General features: G+C 40.2%; 1 protein-coding gene across 11 annotated transcripts in view; it reads left to right on the forward strand.

Moving 5' to 3' along the window:
* Positions 1–23,067, forward strand: part of ICA1 (islet cell autoantigen 1) — a 141,096-nt gene that overhangs the window by 21,474 nt on the left and 96,555 nt on the right. For 5 of the 11 annotated variants that reach the window (XM_010972112.3, XM_074367435.1, XM_074367431.1 and 2 more), the window contains exons 3-6: positions 1,503–1,668; positions 7,955–8,027; positions 13,186–13,309; positions 17,263–17,461. In XM_010972112.3, the coding sequence (XP_010970414.1) occupies positions 1,503–1,668; positions 7,955–8,027; positions 13,186–13,309; positions 17,263–17,461 (562 nt within the window). The remainder of the gene's footprint in view (positions 1–1,502; positions 1,669–7,954; positions 8,028–13,185; positions 13,310–17,262; positions 17,462–23,067) is intronic. The other 6 variants (XM_045508491.2, XM_074367433.1, XM_074367434.1 and 3 more) reach the window with 2 other exon arrangements.

Here is a 23,067-nt window from a genome sequence, read left to right on the forward strand (position 1 = left end):
TATTTATATATTTTAAATAAAAATTGTATATATTTATGGTGTGCAACATGATTTGATGTACATAGTGAAATCATTATTACAGTCAAGCCAATTAACGTATCATCTCCTCTTCTAGTTACCATTTTTTGTATGTGATGAGTGCACATGAGGAGCATTGCTCCTCTCCTAGCATATTTCCAGTGTTCAATGCAGTGTTATTAAGTATAGTCTTCATGCCTGTGCATTAGATATCCAGACTTATTCAAATCTTAGAAACAAAGTAAAACATAGTTCTTTAGATCTTTCCAAAGATAACCATTGCTAAGGAAGTCGTCTGAAACCCTTTCTGATTTTTTAAGAACAAATGTGTGATTTGAAACTTGTAAATGTTATCTGGCAGGAGAGTATAAATCATCGAGTTTTGAGATACATGTTTTGATATAGTAGTATAAAGCAGCTTATGTTTTAGGACACAAGTCTGGCACATTTTGAGTGCTGATGGGATGGGGTAGAAGAAGTTACATGTCTGCAGAGGGAGACACCAGGGGGTCCTGTGTGGGCTTTTGAACCCTAGACAGGAGGAAATGGAGACAATGCAGGGAGGCATGGAGCACCTGTGGCAAGCTTTCAGTCAACATTTTGGTACTCTAGTCACTTACACAGAATTCCATTTCATTCTCAGCTGAATTTTTTTCTAAGTTCTTCTTTATATACTTTTTGATGTGATCTTCACTGCGCTGTTCCTTCACAACGCTTCCTATCTGTATTTTAAGCATTTACGTTTAAGAATTTAAAGTTTTTATATAAGAAATACAGAATAGATTTTTTAAAATATTTTTTATTTTTTCAAAATTTTATTTGACTGTGGTAAGAATACTTAACAGGAGATCTACCCTTGTAACAAATTTTAAATATATAAGCTAGTGTTTTGAACAGCAGGCACCAGCAGGACTTATTCATCTTGTGCAGCTGGAACTTTTTGCCCATTGATTAGCACTTTCTCATTTCCTCCTCCCTGCCCAGCCTCTGGGAAACACTGTTCTTTCTGATTCTATGAGTTTGACTGTGTTAGGTACCTCTGTGACAGTTTAAGCATGCTATTTTTCAGCCCCTTATCTCTACTTTTCTGCCATCACTTCAGCTTTGGCCGCAGGGCTGGAGCGGAGAGAATGTTGGTGTCCGGCTGCATCTCTGACTCACGGGGGTGCTTGAATCTGTCACTCTGCCTGGCTTGGCCCCACTTGCCCCACTTCTGAAAGGAGTATGTCCAACCTTTTGATAGCTAAACACTTTGAGGTTTAGTTTCTTAATTTCCTGCAAACGTTTCTTTATTTCCTACTCACGTTTAAGGTTTTGGTGTAAGTTAGACGATTAACTTTTTGATGTCATAACCATATAAGAAAGTATTTATATGTTTATATGTTTATTAATGTTGTAAATGTTCAGATTAATTTTTGTTTGCACTAAATGATCTTAATCTTTTTGAAAGTCATGAGTAAAATGGTTCTTTGAATGCTTTTTAGCAGTTATCCCTGGGACTTACAGGATCGCTATGCTCAGGATAAGTCAGTTGTAAATAAGATGCAGCAGAAGTACTGGGAAACGAAGCAGGCCTTTATTAAAGCCACAGGGAAGAAGGAGGATGAACATGTCGTTGCCTCTGACGCAGACCTGGATGCCAAGCTGGAGGTGAGCCCTCAACCCCAGCACAGCCATCTTCTAGAGTCAGGTCTGAGAGTGAACTCACGGGACAAGCATTGGTGTGCTTTGTATTTGAAAATACATTGCAAATAACTAGTTCAGGAGGAAAATCTAGGATCAGGTAAATTTAATCCCAGCATATTTAATTTAAAACCTACAAATTCTCCTGGAACCACCATTATGCCTCAGTGAACTTGTTTTTCAAGTACTTCCTTGGCATGCATGGAATATGGTCAATTAGCAATACATGTTTGTTGAAAAACATTAATACAATCAAAGAGCCACTGCTAGTGATAATGACACTAGGGTCAGGCAAATGTTTACATTTAAAAAAAGAAAAAAGGATACTAGCAAAAAATCCTGGAAAGTGAGTCTAGTAAGCTTGTATTGAATCCTGTAAAATTCTAGAATGAATTAACTAATACTTAGTTAATAATACAGTCTTTTCATAATACAGCTAAAATCATATCTAATTGGTCCTTGAATACTAGTATAACTAGTAGAAGACCCCCTAATTCCCTGCCTTGGTGGACATTCTGCCAATACTTCAGACTAAAATTTAAAAAGCATACTTATCACTTCTGTGAATGACAAGGCACAGAGAGAAATAATACATCACACGGTCTGATAAGAACTCAGAATGATATCTAAGCTTAATATATAGGCTGAAGTTAATGAGCTAAACATTTAATGGGGCTAAAATCAAAAGCTCAAGATTTCAGAAAGCTTTCTGAGAAAGGGTGGCCAGGATGGTGGAAGCCATGGCTATTCTGGAACAGAGAGGTTTAAGGGAAGATACGTTAGTTGCCGATTATATGATTATATGGGAAGGCCTGTCACGTGGAGAAGGGATGATTCAATCCATGCAACTGAGGGTAGAACCAGACCCAGGGCCACTGTTCACAGTGCTCACCTCTCATGGAATTATCTCAAATGTTCATTTGTTTGCCTGCCCTCCCTCCACTAGGAGGTCAAATTCCATGTCAGCCTTATTCACTATTGTATCTGCAGACACACAGTACACATTCAGTAAGTAGTAACTGAATAAGTGTACATGTTAATACAATTAAGATTAGTTCCCAAACCTTTCTCCTGTCATTGGAATTGTTCTAACAGAAGCTGGGTTTGACAGAGATGTTCTAACAGCGATTGCTGCCATGGAGAAAAGTAGAAGCAGGCGGCCTCTATTCTGATTTTGCTATTCTGAACAGAGTTGAAATGGTTATAAGTCACATATGCTTTTTACATCTTATAGATCTTTTTCTTAACAACCTAGCGAATATAAACATTATTCAAAAAGTAATATGTTAGTTTCTAGTACATGAAACTCAATACAGTAATTTTATCTTTATATTTAGTTTCTTGCAGCAGCATTTTTACTGAACCAACTGTACTTTAATCAAAATAGCTGCCGTCCTAGGCACATAGCATCCAAACTACTTAGCTGTGATTAATAACTTTATACATGATAGCGGTTTGTGTTGCAGAAATGTTAATACCAATGTTGATATTTATAGAGAAAGAGAATGGATTTCATCAATAAAACATATGAAAACAGTGTACAAACCATTTTGATATGCTCATCAACTAAATTATCCATAGAAGCCTAGCTTATAAAACAAGAATTTGTATTCTGTTGGCCAAGAAAACTTCTCTGCCAAACTATGATAATGGTCAGATTCTATCATAATCTGTTGGGAAGTTTATATAGAAATGTTGTACTGAGTTTAAATATTTGTCAGAATTGCTTGTTCATGAAATCATCTTCTGAAAAACAGCTCTTAAGTACAAGAACTGACAAAACTAACCTGTGATGACAGAAGTCTTTTAGTGGGTGCTACAGCAGAGTAGACTAATTAGATGGGGGGAATATTTCTTACTGTGGTTGTGGTTACAAGTGAGTATACAGTTGTCAGACTCACAGAACTGAACTCTGCAGAGATGTGCATTTTATTGCATTTAATTTATACTGCAGTTTTTTGTTTTGTTTTTCATTTTACATACATATTTTTATTGAAGTATAGTCAGTTTACAAGGTTGTATCAATTTCTGGTGTACAGCATAATGCTTCAGTCATACATGAACATACATATATTCATTTTCATATTCTTTTTCATCATAAGTTACTATAAGATATTTAATATAGTTCCCTGTGCTATAAAGTGTGAACTAGTTGTTTATCTATTATATATACTTTAATTAGTATCTGTAAATCTGAACTCCAGATTTATCCCTTCCTACCTCCTTCACCCTAAAAAGAATGAAGGAAAAAAAAAAAGAAAAAGAAAAAAAAATCTATATTTTCTTGCTCCCTTCTCACACCTTTTATGATTTTCATGTCCTTTTTTTTTTTTTAATATATTTTCATGTTTATTCTCTTGGAACTCATTGTACTTATTGCCTTTCCAGTTATGATTTTCTCCTTTCTATAGCTCCTGCTTTTTCTCTATTTATAGGAGACCTGTCAATATTTCTTTTAGGATAGTTTTAGCATTGCTGAATTCTTTTAGTTTTTACTTGTCTGTGAAGTTCTTTCTCTCTCCTTCCACTCTAAAGGATAGTCTTGTCGGATAGAGTGTCCTAGGTTGCTACTTTTTCTCATTCAGGACTTCGAATATATCTTGCCACCCCCTTCTGGCCTGCAGTGTTTGTGTAGAGAAATCAGCTGAAAGCCTTATGGGGGTTCCCTTGTAACTAAATCTTTGTTTTTCTCTTGCTGCCTTTAGAATCATTTCTTTATCTCTAACTGTGACCATCTTAATTATAATATGTCTTGGTGTGGGTCTGTTTGGATTCTTCTTGTTTGGGACCCTCTGTGCTTCCTGTACTTGGGTATCTGATTCCTTCTTTGGGTTTGGGAAGTTTTCAGTCATGATTTCTTCAAATACCTTTTCAATCCCTTTTGCTCTTTCTTCTCCTTCTGGGACCCCTATGATGTGTAGGTTGGCACACTTTATGTTATCCCATAGGTCCCTTATATTGCTTTCATTGGTTTTTACTTGCTTTTCTGTCTGCTGTTCTGATTGGGTGATTTCTGTCATCCTGTCTTCTAAGTCACTCATTTGTTCCTCTGCATTGTCTAGTCTGCTTTTGACTGCCTTTAGCTCAGCTCTTATCTCAGCCATTGAGTTTTCTGTTTTTAATTGGCTCCTCTTTATAGTTTCTATTTCCTTTTTATAGTATTCTCTGTCTCTATTCATAGTCTGTCTCATTTTTTTCAGTGGTTTTATCACCCCCTTTTGAAGTCATGATCTATTAGACTGTCGAAGTCTATCTCATTGATCGTTCCTTCAGGGGATTTCTTTTGTTCTTTTAATTGGGAGTGGTTCTTCCACTTCTTCATTTTACTTATATTTCTCTGGCTCTATTACTTTAGAAGTATTAGTAATCTACTGTGGTCTTGAAGGGCTATTTTATTTTTTGTTTGTTTTTATTTAAAATGGGAGCGTTCTTGTATAGACTGTGTGTGTCTATTAGTTTTGTTGTGAGGGCTGTTCTTAGTACGGATGGTTACCACATCTTTCTTCCATGTGTGTTAGCTGTTATCCCTTTGATTGGGGGTGTGGTTGGTGTTGTGGTGATTAGAGCCTGCCCTGATTGTTGTTGTTGAGTGGGGCCTCCTTTTTTGTTCTGTGGTTGCCACAGCCTTGACAGGGGCCGGGTCTGCTCCCCTGTTGCTGGAATAGAGGCTCCTAGACCTGTTTCTGAGCTGTGGTGTGTGGTAGGCAGGGTTGGAGCGCTTCAGCTGGGAAGAACAGTTGCTGAGTGTACCTCTACAGGAGATGGACACTGGGAAGTGCCCTCTGCGGTATTGTCTGTCACGTGTTTTCTGGGCTTACAAGGTACTTTGTTGATGCTGCCTTTTTCCCCACCTTAGCTGCAGGAATGTCAGCCACCTGCTCTGGTGTCCCCCAGGTTCTGGGTCCCAGGAACCACCAGTGTAGATCTGCCAATGTTAGGCACTATAACGAGCGTGCACACACCTGAGTCTGTGGTGTGGCTCCCCAACCCTACCTCCGCATACAGTACTGCACACTGGCCTGTTGTAAGTGCCTGTGCTCGCCCCCAGCATGAGTCAGAACTCTGCTCACTGCCCATCTGTCCCAGAGGCGCAGGTCCACAGAGGGTCCTGGGAGAGCAAATCCGCCCTCTCTGCCTGGGGCTGTAAGCAAATGTCAGTCCCACCCGAGAAGCTGCAGGGCTTCAGGGTATGGATTCAGCCTTCAGCCCTGCCTCTGCACAGCAGCGTTGGCTATGATGGAGCCCCACCTCTCTTCTCATGAGAACACACCAATGATGGTGCCAAGCAGAGACAGGGGCTATGGCACGGCTATGCCGCACCCCTCCACCCCCTGCACACCAGCAGTGGTGCTTTTTTATGAAGGGTCCCAGGCTCTTCTGTTCCACACACACCCCCAGCCAGAGCTCACACCGCCCCCTAGTGCCCTGTGGCTGCCTCTGGGCAGTGGGCCCCAGCCCTCTGCCTGGGCTCCTCACCTATCCCCAGCAGCCAGTCCCAGCTTGTTCCTGCTGGCTCGAGTCTAGGGCTGGGGATTGCAGGGACCCTCTGTACCAGTTTATATTAGTTCTGTCTGCCAAGCGGCTGCCACTTTCTCCTCTGAGCCTCGGAAGCTCCGCTTCTGTCCCCGCTGACCTCCCAGCTAGAGAAGGGGCGCACCAGCATGAGGGTGCCTTTCTTTGCCACTCCTTCCCTGCAGGACCAGTCCCTCACTGATTTTTTTCTTTTTTCTTTCTTTTTTATTTTCTTCTCTTACTGGATTTTGTGTCAATCCTGTATTTCAAAGCGAGAGACACTCTGCCAGAGTTCAGTAGGTGTTCTGTGCAATTCAGTGGGTTTGTAGGTGTAATTCTTGATGTATTTATGGGAGGGGGCAAGCTATGAGTCTCTCTGCTCTGCCATCTTGGCTCCTCTCTATACTGCAGTTTTAAAAAGTGAACAGTAACAACAGAATAGCTCTTGAAACTATTTTTTGAACATCCTTGCTCCTATATTCAGGTATTACTATATGTTGATGGTTTGTGACCCAGAATACTGATATCAAGCATTTTGTGAAGGAACAGGGTCAGACTGCTGATTCTCTGTTTTGTTTTATGGTAAAGGATTTTTGTTTTTCTTCCTAAACACAGAGGATGCAGTGTAATTAAATGAGATTTAGTAACATTTATATTCTTGTTGACCAAGTTTTATCATATTAAGCATTCCTGGGAATGTTTTTTAATCACTTAAGTGTTTATGCATACATTCATTTTTATTAGAACATTTGGTCATATTTATTATGAAGCAGATCTTCTGTTTTGATCCAAATGGTGAAGTACTTTGTAATACCAGGACGTAATTGCTACATCATCCCAGTAAACTAGAGGAGAGAGGGGTAGAAAGCCTTGCCCCACGTCACTGTGTGGCTCTTCAGAGGCACAGTGTTTGCCTGCCAGGTTTTCTAATTGATACCAGCCCACATCTCTGAGTCGCTATGCAGAGGTGGAGAAAGTATGAAGTATCTGCTATGTCTTCTCTTGAACTGTCTCCGTTTCTGAAGCGAAGACCAGGACCACCATAAGTTAAAATCTAGCTAGATTCTTCTCAGTACAGCCTGGCTGCTTTTCCCTTAATTTTCTATTATGGCCATAGCATGACGTTAGGTTTCTTCTCTGTATATTTTATGAAATAATTGGGAAATAAAGAGTGATGGGGCTGCCAGCTAAACTCCATTTTACCAGATGTCTTCTTACCAGACAGAACATTCAGCTGATTGATTTTTGTTTGCTTTTAATGGCATTGTTTAAGCATGCTGTAAAATACATTAGGATCACAAAATAAGCTAATGTCGTGTTTTAAATATGATGCTTAATTGACAGAGCCTCCATTTTTAAAAAAGACAGCAAATGGTAACAGAAATAAATTAGATTATGAATGAATATTGCGTCTCTGGTTTACCAGGTCCTCTAATTGGGCCTTTCAGTTAGGATTTCTGTTTTTCAGCTATTATTTCAATAGTCTGGAGGAAATCATCCTTCTGTAGATCTCAATTTAGATTGCAGAGATGATGAATTCCAATAAATATAGAATAATAGCAGCATATTCAGAAGCTTTGGTCACAGTTTCTGTTCAGTGCACCACATCACGCCATGTACGCTTAGGCATGTGATCTTGTTTTTAGTAGGCAAATCAAGCACTATGGTTATATTCAATGTAATTATTTTCAATTTCATTGCTGTCTGTTTTATTTAGCATCTTCTTATATTTTTATTATAGCTGTTTCACTCCATTCAGAGAACCTGTCTGGACTTGTCTAAAGCAATTGTACTCTATCAAAAGAGAATATGTTGTAAGTATGCCATAAGTATGAATATTGACTAGATAGACAGTAAGAGATAGGTGTTTTGCCTTAATATGTAATTTCATATGTTTAGGAAGCCAGGCAAGGAAACAACTGTTTAGGAGTGTCTGTCTTTGCTCTTTACTTGGTGTGGGGGGTGGTCTTTAATAGTTTTATCAGAGATTCTTTACATAGGCAGTTTATCTTGCAATGCAAGTACCACACCAGAAGAATTTTACATTGAGTCTGCCATGGATAAGTGCATGCCATTTATTTTCCTAACTGCAATAAAGTTTCCTGAGTATTATATATCTTGGGATTTTAAAATTGGGGGTTGTTTTTATTTGATTGCCTGGGCTCTCTTACATCTAATTTTGTTCCTTTTAAAATGACCAAGTGGAAAGAGAAGACATGTACAGTTAATCCATTAACTGTATTTTGTTGACAGTTCTTCCTCATGAACATTTTTCATGTTGGATATTGGTTATTTAGGGAACAAGATTTTCCTGTGGTCATCCCACCTTAAAATCATTACCAACAAACTTATCTCTTAAATGCTAAATATCAAGTTGTATGTTAGTATGTTTTAAATTTTCCATTTGTCAGTAATTTACAATTTCTGTATTTCTGAGACTAAAATATGAGAAGTTTGTTTCTGACTACTACCAAACCCCTTTCCAATATTCATAAATTAACAATTGGTCATTCTCCTTTATTAGTAACCTTTTAAGAAGACTGTTTTGGGAAAGTACAAAATCCTAGGCCTTAGAGGCAGACTTTAGTAAGTTACCTATGTTACTGTTTACTAAGAGCTTGAGCTGAGACTTCTCCAGGGCTAGAACTCCCTACTCTCAAGGTGTGAGGAAATCAAGGCACGTGACACACCTCCCCCAACATTTCTCTGCCTGCATCTCGTCAGTCCCAAATGCTGGTCCATTTTGTCTCCCAGTTTGCTTTCAGATTCTCCTTCCTCTCGCTCATCACTGCCACTACCTTAGTTCAGGCACCATCATCACTCTGTCACTTGATTTGCTGTATCAGCTTCCTAACTGAGTTCCCTGCCTCCACTTTTGCCTCCTCTAGCCCACTGTCTATGCTGCCATCAGAGAGCAATCAGCAATCTCCCAGAGCTCCCAGTGGTCAAAGCTGGGACAATGTGGGCAACAAAATAAATAATTGATAGTATTAGATTATAACCCATGAAGTCAAATGAATATCCATTGTCTGTATGGAAATAAACCAAATGGGGAGAAGAGACTGCTCTTCCTTATCACTTAATTCCAGTAAATAAATATAGGAAGAATGAGGGAACCCCAAAGGCACCATTAGGCAAACCCCACAGGAAGAATTGTGGCAGGTGAGAGTCACTGAAAGACACTATAATCAGTGAGTGAAAGTTTGAGGAGAAACAGGATATTTGCATAGTCTTCTGTACTTACCCCCAAGATTTTTAAGAATTACAAAAGGAAAAATCATAATTTTACAGTGGGGAAACCCAGTAGACATGACTGGAACCAGGTGATGGAGGGGAACTTCACCAGCAAGAATGTGTGTTGGTCTCATACAGCCCTCATATCAGGCACTGGAAAGGGTTCTCCGCTTCTGTTGTTTCCTTCCCCCAAATCTGTAACCCCAGTCTAATCGTGAGACAAACCCAAGTTGAGGGACAGTCCACAAAGTACCTAGCCAGTACTCTTAAAGGCTGACAAGGTCCTAAAAGACAAGAAATCTGAAGGAACTGTCACAGGTTGAAGGAGACTAAAGAGACTGGACAACTCAATGCACTATGGGATCCTGGGACAGAAAAAAAATGCATGAATGGGAAAACTAAGAAAATTCAAATAAGACTTCGGTTTAGTTGGTAGTATGGTACCACTGTGACTTTCCTAGTCTTGATCATTGCCCATGGTGATGTAAGATGCAAACCTTAGGGGAAGCTGAAGAAGGATATACTGGAACTCTGTATCCTATGTACAATTTTCCTATAAGCCTAAAATTATTTCCAAATAAAGGTTTTTTTAAAAAATGTACATTGGATCATATTGCTCTTGTGCTGAAAAGCCTCCAACAGCACTTAAAATAAGAGCCACACTTCTTCTCCATGGCTTACAAATTCCTACGCTATCTGACCCAGCTCCCCTCTCCAGCCACTTTGGCTCTTAGCTGCCGTGTGTTTTGAGGCTTTCTGCACTGTTTCCTCTGCCTGGAATGTTCCTGCCCTCATTGCCCCCAGCGGCCCCTCCTCATCATATTCAGAGCTCATCTTAGTGGTCTCCTGCTCAGAGATGCCTTCCCTGAGCACCCAGCCCAGAGCAGCTGCTAATCACGTTCTAACTCCCCCTCTCTTAGATGGTATTTTTCTTTTTGTGAGTTTGTTTGGAGTTTTGTATTTTCTATCTTCAATCTCCTACTGCTTGAAAATAAGCTCCATCAGAGTAGGGTCCTCATGTATCTTGTCTATCTCTTTATTCCCAGTGACAAGAACAGTGCAAAAACAAAACAAAAAAGGGTGGGTGTGTAGCTCAGTGGTAGAGCACATGCTTAGCATGCACAAGGTCCTGGGTTCAATCCCCAATACCTCCATTAAAAAAAATTAATAAATAAACCGAATTCCCCCCCCACCAAAAAAAACAGTGCTTACTATATATTAAATCATCCATAAATCTGTACTCAGTGAATTGATACTGCCAAGCTAATTGGTTTTATAGTTCTTTAGTTGCCTTTTCAAGGCACATCTGAAAATCAAATCACCAATTAAATATGAATAGGTTTTTATTCACCTCTGAATTCTAAATTTCCAGATAAGTGAAACCTTGTAGGTAGAAATTTGAGTTATCTGATACTTGTCTTGCACCTGAATTTTAAACTTCTGTAAATTTATTTCAGTATTTGAATTTTAAAATTTAAATTAAGGAACAAACATCCCTTCTTGGAAAATGACAGGTCATCACTAAGTAACCTAACCTGGAGCCTGACGTGTCTCAAACTTTGTCCACCGCCCTCTGAGCAGCACTGCCGGTTAATCAGGAGTTCAGCTCTTAAGATGAAACCTGTTTACCACCCCAACTTTAATCCTCAATTGTGTAAAATAACCAAAAATAAATTCTCAGAAACTGCAAACTACTTAGGTTTATTTAGGAAAGAGTGCGTTCCACCATCTGTGTGGTCATTTCAGGTACCGTGAATTGGTTTCTTCTTAGCCATAAGCTAATGTGTGTGTCTGTATGTGACTTGAGGTTTCAAGGGAGAAAAGGTGATAGTAACCCCAAACTGTATAAACAAAAACATGAAATTGCTCCTCATATGGAAAGATTCATTGTGCAACTGAGTCCCATATTAGTAAGCAGAAAGGAGGAGAAATGAAGGTATTAAAAAAAAACACAATTTCTTATAATTATAGGGTTTTTAAAAAGCACTTAGAACCATGGCATAAATATCAAATAAGCATTTAAAGTGATGTAAAGTATACAAGGATAACAAGGCAAAAATTACAGTTAATTTGACTTCATACACATTTAATCAGTGCCCTGAATCAGACTTTTGCTCCACCTGGGGAACCCATAGTTTGAAATGAGGTCCCTGTCCTGAGAAAGCTTAGATTCTCACGGGAAAGACAGACACATGCCCACCCACGGACACTCCAGCCCCAGGAGCCCAGAGGGTGCTGCTGTCATAGAGAAAGAGGGACCAGCTGCTTCACAGAGGAAGTAGCCTTTGAGCTAGACTGACCAATGAACCAGATTTTGAGAGCCAGAAGAGGAAGGAGCGTAGTCATGGACCCTCAGGAAGAATGGATTCAAAAAGCCTCTTCTCCATGGAATGTGTACCGTGAACTTCAGTTATAAATTAATAAGGAAGCAGTAGCAGGTTTAACCTTCAGCTTTGGATTCCTGGTTCCGGGCTAACGTTTTACAGCCATTGCTAGAGAGCTCGTGTCAGGAATGGGGTGCATTCTGAAAGAAGTCTGAATTGTTTGTGAAAACAGACAAGAATCCTAGTAGCATTTAGAAAGCATTTTAGAGACACATCAATACAGAAATGTGAAGTAGTGTTCACTTCAGACTAGTGTTCAAAGGATATCCTCAGCAAAGGCTGTTTTTAGAGAAAAAAACATTCTCAGAAGTTTTGTGTCACCTCTTGCCTGTGGCTCAGCTGCTGGTGAATGCGTATTCAGACCAGTGGCTGCGTAACAGCCCGCACATCATTGTGTGGGAGCACCGAGTTGATTAGACCAGTCCTTAAGGTAGGGAAAGAGAGTGTTTTGCTATTATAAACAACTATGCTGTGATTATATTGATATATACATCTTTATGCCCATTTACTACTTCCTCTGGAGGTAACTCCTAGCAGAGGTACAGTGTCAAAAGATATATACAATTCTGACTTTTTAATATTTACTGCCAAATCAGTCTGTAGAGAGCTTGTTTCAGTCACTTTCTCACTAATAGTGCCATCTGAGGAGCTTAAAAATAAGGCCAGATACATAAAAATATCAAATTATTACATTGTATACCAGAAACAAAGTTGTGTGTCAATTATATCCCAATTTTTCTAAAAACTAAAGATTAGGCACATCTAATTCAGATTTGGTTCCAGCTGTGCATTTTAAAACTCCACCAAGTCATCAACCTGATTACCTACATACCCGCAATCTCCACCCACTCCTCCAACCAAAAACCTATGCCATGAATAAGGTATTTGAGTTGCTTTATAATCAAGTGGAATGTAATTCAGAAAGTAGAGATCAAAAAGTCAGCAAGAGGGAATGACAGGAAGAAACTGGCCCTACATTATAGGCAGCCACAAAAGATTCCCACAGTCATACTTGACAGACCCAACTTTTTTTTAATTTCAGCTCGAAGCAGCACATTATCGGCTCGCTTTTCAGTCCAGAGGTCATTTTCTGGTTCTGATTACAGGGCAGCAAACACACTGACAGATGTACTCCAGTGAATTTGATCTCTCATTTCGTAAATGGGAGAACAGCATGAAAGTTAAATGCGGTGGATGGGGGAGGGAGCTTACCTTGTAGGCTGACACTTGGATTTAATTTCGTCTCCCCTTTGCCTCTAGAAGAGAGAGGACTTTGTGGTTTCTCTCTCTCTTTCTCTCTGTAATAAAAATGTTCGTTGTTCATGGCTCCTTTTGGTCTTTTTTTTTCCATCAGTCTTGTCTCAAGAGGAAAATGAACTTGGAAAATTTCTCCGATCCCAAGGCTTCCAAGATAAAACCAGAGCAGGAAAAATGATGCAAGCAACAGGAAAAGCCCTCTGCTTTTCTTCCCAGCAAAGGTGTGTGCCTTCACTAGGGCTTTCCTTGGGGGGGGAATCTGCGAAGAATCTGGGACCCACTCACTCATGGAGGGAAACCTCCCAGTGGTCTTTAGAAGACTCTCGCCTGAATATAAACAGCTGCTCTGTTCCCAGGTGTTAGTCTGCTTGTACTTAACTCTTATTAAGATAACATGTATTATCTTTTTCCTTCCCTATTAATTAAAAAAAAATGTTTTCATATTCTTCTGATCTACGGGGGGCATTTTATATGCCAGCCACTGTGTCCTAGGCTTCTATTTGATCTTCAGAGTTGCTCATAGCAATCCATCTGGTCTCCTTCCAGCAGGTGATTGAAGCAGGAGCCTGATGAGACCAGGGTGGGGGTGGGGGTGGGTCCCCTGTCTACTCTCTGGGGGCCAATTAACTTTAGAGAAGCACCATTCAGGATGCCCTCCACCATTCTGCTCACACCCTGGACCAGAAGCATCAGCAAGCTCACCTGGGAGCTTGTTAGAAATGCAGAATCTGGGTCCCACCCCAGAACTGTAGAATCCAAATCTGCATTTTAATGAGATCCCCAGTTGTTTTCAATACACATTCAAGTTTGAGACGCTCTGGTGTGGAGAAAATTGTAATAGATCAGTGACTTTTTTCAACACTACCATAACTCGTGTTCGTGGTCGGTGTCGAATAAACAGGAGCCACTGCATCCAGTCGCACTTGGTGTCTGAGAAGGTGACACTCCTTCTCTCCTCCTTCCCTGGTAACTAACAAGCCCCCCCAAAGTGTCACTCACTGATATTAGGCAGGATTATTCCTAAATAAGCCTGGTAGGTAGTTTCCAAAAATATTCAGGCTACAAGATTTCACCTATTCAAACTGTCCAACATTTTCTTCTCTTGTCAGTTTCTTCTTACTCCTTTCTTTCCTCGTGGGCCAAGAAAGGCCATCCACCTGTTACACAGGTGTTCCTACAAAAACTCAAGAAAAGTGGAGCAGGAAAAAAAGAGACCAACTGTGTCTGTTTTTCAGTGGTCCCCTTCCTGGGCATTTTGGTTCTTCCTAATGACATTTTGACCCTGACTTTGTGGGCAGTGCCAACTTTCATAGTCAAATGTGACAATTTACAACAGTTCTCTACTCCAGTTTTCCAAGAAAAGTGTTTATAATCTTGGATTGTTTATAATCTTGTTTTTCCTTGTAAAAATAATACATATTTATTCTAGAAAAATTTAAAAGCAGGAGCAGACCAAAATGATAAAAGGAAAACAACTCAAATTTGCTAACAGAAATTGACCCTTTTTTAACCCCTTTATACTTTCTATGCAAATAACACTTTCCTCCTCTTACAGGGATCATTGATTCTTGAAAAATCTTTCATAAACTCCATGTTAAACATTTAATTATCACTAATTTCAGTAGGAAAAATTCTTGTACATACCTACATGCCAAAATTAACATCCATTTATGGGAAACAAGCCAAATCCCTAGGCACAATCACCACAAGCATTACCATTACTGATCATACAATTATTTTATAATATGGCTATCCAGTTATACGCTTTCATAGTTATGTACTAAATTATTTCACAAAGCATGTGGTACCTTAAGTTTGTATAGTCTAACCTTTGGATAAAGACAAAGCAGTAAAAGAAATCAACCAAAACAATGCAAATGATACTGAAAGTGTCACTGCTATAAACCAGCAAACTGCCCTGTATCCATAAATTAATGCAGCTTGGGCAGCATTGCAATTTGGAAGGTGCCTCCTGCAAGATGGCTCTGGTTCTGAACATGGTGCTCGACTGCTCACCAGGCACAGGAAATGCAAACCAGTCCTCTAAACATGAGGAAAGTAGGACGATTACATAAAACTTTCATGAAGTTAAATTCTCAAACCTCCAATGGACATAATTTGGGATTTGCTAGAATGTATTTTTAATATAAATAGCATCATACTTTACAATGTTGTGTAGTATTGCATACTGATTATTTAGCAAATTGATTTTTTTATCAAATAATCCTAACTTTTTTAATGTCCATGTATGCATTTTTAAAACATCCATAGCATAGTTTTAACATTATCTGGGCATGCCATGATACATTTAACCCAAGCCCTTTGTTCACTACTTGTATCACTTCTACCTTTTCCTTCTGAAGAATAAATGCCTCTGGACTAGACCTGTAGGTACTTTATGAATTATTCTCATTGGGTAGATTTTAATGAATGGAATCGTAGGCCACTGAAGTTTGATATTTCCAGTTATTGGATTTTTTCCTTGGTCTAGACTCAACCCCTGGTACCAAAAGTGAATGGGCTTTCGCCTTTCTGCTTTCAGATACAATAAGTTTCAGACACAATACAGGAGAAAAATGAGGTGACTTTATATACCTTTTTCTTTTCTTCAAGATCTTAACATTTATCATCATGTCATTACATCTTCAGTGGTTTCTAATGTTACAAGAGTCAAAGAAATTGAGAGTGTTTTATTCACAAGACTCTTTTTCAGCCTGTTTAGGAAAATTGGCAAACTCTAAATGAAGAGACAAAGGAGTCCAGAAATGAACAGATCCTTAGAGGGGACAGCTGAGGATAGAAGTCTTTCTTTAAATAGAAGTCTTCAATTTTATAAACCTTCACCCCAGCATTTCTTTTACTGACTTATTTGGTAGTCATTGCTATGACAGCACATTCAATTTGATGAAAAGTGAGCATTAAATTTAATCCAGTGGTGATAAAACACAAACCTACTTTTATAGCACAACAATATGTCTTTGAAAACAGCCTTGCAACCTCCAGGCGGGACGTTGTGAGCAACCTGTCTTTAGAGAAGTGCTGAATATTTAAAAACAATGCTTTATAGACGAGGAAAACCAGAGAAAACAGTAAAAGGGTAATTTTTTTTTAAACAGTTTACTGCCCCATCTATAGTCTGAGAGTGCTCTGCATGTGTACGGCATTGCAGACGCTGATGGAACCGCCAAGAGCTGACTTCAGCTCACTGACACCTTTGCTCCCTTCAGCTTAAGTTTGCATTTAAATTGAAATGTTAATACTAATCTTTTATTTTTTTGAACCTATGTCCCACAACTTCATTGATACAACTGTATTTTGAGAGTATAATTCATTTGATATTATTCATTTTGGGTGGGAAGTTAGAAGAAGCAGTATCCATCCTACCCCCTGCCCCCAACCCCGCCAAATAAGTGCTTTATCCAAAGTTTGATGTGCAGCAAACATTTTCTTACTGAATAAATAATCATATGTTATGACCAATATTATAATTATTTTACACCCACTTCATGGTATAATATACATTCATTTCTAGTATAGTATCTTTAATTCTTTTAAAAAAATAAAGGTCAAATCAAATAACATACTTGAAAGTGCCTAACACAGTGGACCCTCAGTCAATGCACTCCTCTTCCTTCCTCATCCATTTAAAAATGCTTCTGTTTGTGCTACATTCTCTGTGACTGTTGGAGCAAGCAGCAGATGCCATGGCCTTCAGAGAGTAATCTAGAATGGCCCAGCCGGGGAGCCCTAATCATACACATGACCTCTCAAAGAGCCAGGCTTCAGAGAGGCAGAAGGCAGGGGGTGGCCAGGAGTAGAAGGGGGAAACGGTCATGCCTTGACCTCCCTCCACTAACCCAGGATTGGTTCCAGCTTTAAACCAGTACTCTGCCCAGGCATGAACCCCGCCGTCCCCAGCAGCAATACTGATGGAGAGACTCCTCAATGATGCAATAAGTAACAGTGAGCTAAGGGGTCAGCACATGGATACTCATCCTTGGTCGACTCATCGTTTCACATACATTTCAGTTATAATTCATCAAATACTTCTGCAGCATCGACTGTGTTTCAGGCACCATTCTAGGCTCAGGAGTTTAAGATCGATATACTGTTAGGGATTCACATTGCTGGCCCTTTTAAGATGTCAAGATTGTGGCTTTACCCTCTTGTCTAGGTTGGCCTTGCGCAATCCTTTGTGTCGCTTTCACCAAGAAGTGGAGACTTTTCGGCACCGGGCCATCTCAGACACTTGGCTGACAGTGAACCGCATGGAGCAGTGCCGGACTGAATACAGAGGGGCATTGCTGTGGATGAAGGACGTGTCACAGGAGCTTGATCCAGACCTCTACAAGCAAATGGAGAAGTTCAGGAAGGTAGGAGAAGGTTTCCGAAAGGGGTACCTGCTGGAAGATAATGAGATGTGATTTGAATCCCTCTAGTGAGGAAGACATTAACTCAGAAACACCAAGGATGCAATTAATCACCGCCAATGTCTTTTTAATGTGACAGAATACCAATTAATGGAATATATAATTCTCTAAGGATAAGATAGAATAGACAGCTGGAAATTGCTAGGATTTAGTAACTGGTTTTAATTGAAGTCAGATTTTCATATAATATGCACTTTTTGTAAGGCTGTCACTTTTAAATGCTTTTTCATGCATAACTAAAAATCAAGATTAGGGCAAATGAAACCGGAAGGTGAGAACAGACTATTGGGGAAATCTTTGTTAATTGCTAATGAATATTAAAATTGATAGAATAGTAATGCTCCTTTGTTTTGTGAAGTGGTTCAGAAGCAGTGGGGTTTAGTTGGAGAATTAAATAATGGGGGCATTGACTCCATCTGCAATAGGCCCTTCAGGTATTTGTATGAGCAAAATAGATAGCTGAGGAGATGGATATGCTCCTAAATTTCCTTGAAATGACTGGTGAGAAGCAAAGGAACAACGTTTCCTTGGTATTTAAAGTTTCTTGTGTCGATTTGGCTGCTTGGACTTTAGGTTGTACAAGGATACATCATACCACTAGGTGGCAGTCATACACTGAGAATTTCTGAAAATGGTGCGAGATTTTTGTTGTGTAGGTCTTTGTTTGGTCGACTTGGATGTATTTCAGAGTGTGAAACACAAAAAAATCAAGCAAATATTAGGTTTGATATAATATTATGTCAATTGTCTTACTCATTTCAAATGATCCCTTTGTAATTGATATTGCTGAAAGCCCCTGGGTTTCAAAGTACATAATTGAGAAGCTGCCTGTAGGAGTCTGGCTGGCGGGAGGTAGCTGTGTGGGATGTGTGAGTTGCAGGAAGGTGTGGGGTGGGGGAAAGGAGGGACTTTCTCTTGCTTAAGGACAGGATCACCAGTTGTTGACCCAGGTATGAGATTAATACAAATTCTTTAAAAGTCAGGTTTTACTTTGGTTTGTAGTTTGGAATCCCTCGCTATGAAGGGGCTGAGTCCATTTTGTTTCTAATTGTAGATGACATTAGAGTGTGAGCAGCACCCAGCTCCTCAGAAAGGCAGATTTCTGAGGTCACGGACAGTCAAAACTGAAAAGTTCCTTAAAGCTGAGCTAGTGAAATTCACTCATTCTATGAAAGAGAAAACCAAGGCCCCAAAATAGTAAATAAAACTTTTCAAAGTTGATAGCCAGATGTTGGCAAGCCCAGGCTACGTTTGAAATTTCCTAACTTTCTAATCAGGCCAGTAATTTGGTTTGTCTTTGACACTTTAGAGGATTGGAGGAGGATGGCATGGAGAGGTTAAAAAATGAATAAAAGTAGGGGGAGGCTATAGCTCAAGTGGTAGAGTGCATGCTTAGTATGCATGAGGTCCTGGGTTCGATCCCTAGTACCTCTAAGAATAAATAAATAAACCTAATTACCTCCCCCCACCAAAAAAAAAAAAAAAGAAAACAAAAAACCCAACATTATCTGCAGGGTTTAATGCCAGTCACTTTATATCTACTGCTCCCTTCAAGCCTCACAATAACCAAGACACAGATTTTATTTCATAGATGAAGAACATGATACCTGTGTCAAGTATCTAGCACAAGATCAGACAGGGAAATCAAAGGCAGAATCCTAGAAAATATGCAAACTTTTTTTCCCTAAGAGAGGAAAAAAAGGGAGTTAATGAACATACCTAAAATTGACAAAGGCATTTTCATAGTAACACCTCTTCTGTGATTTATTCATTTAACAAACATTTATTGATCGCTTTCTATGTGCCAAGTAATAAAAGTAAACATAAAATTATTCTGAAAGGTAGGATACTTTCACTTGAAGTTGTGTTTATTTGCTTCTGTTTCTAAGGGTGGTTACTAGCTGTGTAAGGATGAAATAAACCAAGCCCTTTTCGTCATTTGGTTTGAATGTTGAAACATTACCCACTCGTTAGTGTCATCAATCTGTTGATTTTGGAAAATACGGTTTTGTTTTTTTTTAAAATCCTTCGCCATGCAGAAGTAGCTGAAGCGATGCCTTGCTCCACAATCCCATGTGTGCTGCATTTAATTTAATAGCTGAACATGGTGTGCTTAGAATTTAGGGAAAGATTTTTTTTTCCAGGAAGTCTGTATTCGAGTGTATACTTGATTAAACTAGACTCTCCACAAGGACAAGGACTAGGTTAGCTCTCTTCTCTGCCACACCCCCAGGGCCAGCCCAGCACCTGGCCCAAGTTAGCACCCATATCAGCTGGCCAAATTCCAGCCATGGAGTTTGAAGTGCCAGACCCCTGTCTTCTCAAACCTCTAGAGCTTTCTCACCACTTGCAACTGACCTTAGGATGTTTTGGAAATTGACATATGTGGCTTTGCAGGTAAGAAGTAGTATTATTAATTTGTGGCTTGCTGCACTCTTTGGAATGAATTTAAACTGTGGAGTCTCCTGTTCGCTTGGAATTCATAACATGAATTTTAACGTTGAACAAGCCTTAATGTTTTGTCCCTGTAGGATTCCATTTTAAACAGAGTCTCCATTTATCTCTCAGGAAAGTGTTACTGGAACGCATTTCTGAGTCCTCCTCAGATCCAGCTGCCTCCTTCACATTTTAATCGATGAATCTGAACTAAAATGGTATATTGTTCTTTGAGTTTACACTTTCTGAGGAAACAAAATTGTAGTTCATACCTCACAGTTTTATCCCCCAGCTGCACTCTTTAGTGTGCACTGATTCATTTGTTCACTCATCCCATAAATGATCCTGATGTGCACCTTGTGCCAGGCCCCACGCAGAGGGGTATCGAAGTGAAGGAGCAGATGTAGTGGCTTCCCCGCTGTCCCGTGTGGTCACTTGGGGGTTGAGCAAGTGAATATGATGTGGTAAGATGAACCATCATCTGAGATGGCACATGGTGCCACAAGAGCAGTCAGCAGGGGCTTCCCAGAGGAAGTGGCATCTAAAACTAGTCAAGAAGGATGATGGGAAGGAGCTGAGTGAGGGGGTAGGGACAGCAGAGCAGAGTTCCACTCTAGGAAGCAACATGGACAAAGGCCATTAGGTGAAAACAAACAGGACACGTTTAAGTCCTTTTAGGTCCTTCCAACCAGAGCGTGAAAGGCACAGTGGGTGTGGGGCATGGTCTGGGCGGGTAAGCAGCCCATGGCTGAAGGCATATCTCCGAGGGCTGAGGGGAATGAAGAGTGTTGAGAAGGGGAGGGACACGATCAAATGTGTGTTCTCAAAAGCTCACTCACATTTCCCCCTGGAGAAGGGATGGGAAGGACCCAAGCCCTGAGGCTGGGCGAGCCGCAGACGAGACAGGGTGCCCAGGGAATGAAGAGGGAAGTAGACCGGAGAGAAATGTCCTGTTCTGACCTCTGCCAGACTCTGTAACAGCACCATGTTAATTACAGAGCGCTTCGTTCTTTTTAGAAATGAGCAGAATATGTATAAATAAATAAACAGCAAGATCAAATGTACTTTCACTTCCAACCGAGGCTTTTTTCCTAGTGTTTTCAAAATTCTAAGCAACTTTTTTTTTTTTAATAACACAGCGAGCATGACTGAAATGATGAATGAAAAACTTAAACAAAGCAAATGATCTGTTTTCATTCTGAGGCCCTTTGAGCACATGGGCCCGATGACAGAGCTCTCGGCAGGGACATTAATAAGCACTTATTAAGTGCCTATCTTTGGGGATGGAAATACAAAGAGGTAGAAGAGCTTGGTCCCAGCCCTCAAGGAGGAGCACCCCCCTCCCCGCTAGTCATCTGTTCCTTGTCAGAATTACCGTGGTAAACAAGACACCCGGAGAGTGGGGTCATCTGTAGCTATTCTGCTAAAGACCAAATAATAGGAAACGGTGGATGAATTTAAATGGGCAGGGTTGGACTGCTATTGCAGCTGGAAGCCTCTCCTGACAGTGTCATTCACCCCAGGAGGGAAATGGATGGGAGACTAGGCCACGAAGTATTTTATGAGCAGTTACAACGTGTGATATATGTGCCCTTTGAAGGCAGAGTAAAAGGGTATAACTTAAAAATAGAAGTCAGCTTCTTGTAGCAGATTACATCAGCTTAAGTTGTGAGCTCACAGAAGAGCTTTTGCAGCCTGATGCCCTTGAGAGAGTCCTCCTGTGGTCAATTAAGTGTCTTGTTTTTCTTGAAAGTCAGAAATGGGATGGAGGGTAATTATTCTAAATGGAATAAAAGCTGTGTTGGGTGTAAGAAAATAGTTCTGAATCCTCTAAAGAGATAATATGGAAATGTATACGTGGGCACTTGGGTTAGCTGGAGTCCTTATAGACAAGGACAAGGGAGCTGGCGTTTTAATGAGGGCCATTTATTAAATGGCTTAATGAAATCCTACAGCATTTGTCTCGTGTTTCATCACTATAATTCAAAAGGGTATAGAAAAGGTATTGCAGGGGATGTGAAAGATACACACTGGCATTCTCAGACTTGTATGTATTTAAAAGTGTTAGATGTTAGAGAGCTGGGAATTCACTAAAGTTGTGTTATCAAAGAATATGTTATAGTGAGAGGGTTTATTAACAAATGGTGGTGGCTTACTAGGTGAGAACCTATTAGGGTCATCATTCAGTGGTGCCCCTGTATCCTGACTGAAGGTTTGAGTCTGTTGAGCTTGGTCAAGGACTAGTAAATAGCAGTATTGACATTAGAGGGTTTCTTTTTTTTTCCTGTGGACAAAGACTTGGGTTAATTAATTTGACAGTATCATTAATTACTGCTGAAATCATTGGTCTTTGTCAGAGGTCGGGCTCTTTGAGCAATTGAGGGCAGGTCCCGTGGGAGCTGGAGACACCAAGTGATGCAGGAGCCTCACCGTTCAGCCCTCTCCCGGTTCTGTGATAAAGGCCTTTCCCTTCTTCCTGAGCCATTCTGGCTTAACCCAGTGTTCTGCTTCTGTTCAGTGCCAAGGGCAGGGCTGACCCTTCACCTCCCAGCGAGTTGTGTTGAGTAAGTATGGAGAACGTCTGATTCGGGTCCAGACGATAGACTAGCACTAAGTGTCTGTTAGGCAATCCTTTCACGCCCAGGGCTTTGCCCAATTCATGCATCAAAGGGAAGGGAGGATTTGCCCCCTTACCTCTTGGTCTGTTCTGGTTCTAAAATTCTATGCCTTGCCTTGAGTTCTTTGATGGGATGAAGTTTCCTCTTGTAAAGCTGTTGGATCTGTTTCAGAACTCTCCATTTTCATTTGTTGGTTTTTCATGAGTGCTCATTGTTTTGGTTGTTTAACCAGGGTGCCTGTGTTTTGTGGTCCCCAAGAAGGTTGAACCTAGCTGCTAAACCCCATCCTCAGGTCGCTGTTTCTTTATATCATCCAAATGCCATGGGAGTAACATGCCGTTTTTACATGGTGCAACGGGAGATGGGACAAATCATTATCCCCTTGCTTTCATTTCTGAATTTCATGAGATGAGGCCTTTGGGGCCCTTTGTGTGTCTTTATTGATTTTTCTCCACTGAACTTGGTGAATAGCAAAAATTAGTTTTAGGGTTAAGC

The sequence above is a fragment of the Camelus bactrianus genome, chromosome 7 (genome assembly GCF_048773025.1).
Source record: "Camelus bactrianus isolate YW-2024 breed Bactrian camel chromosome 7, ASM4877302v1, whole genome shotgun sequence".
NCBI lineage: Eukaryota > Metazoa > Chordata > Mammalia > Artiodactyla > Camelidae > Camelus > Camelus bactrianus.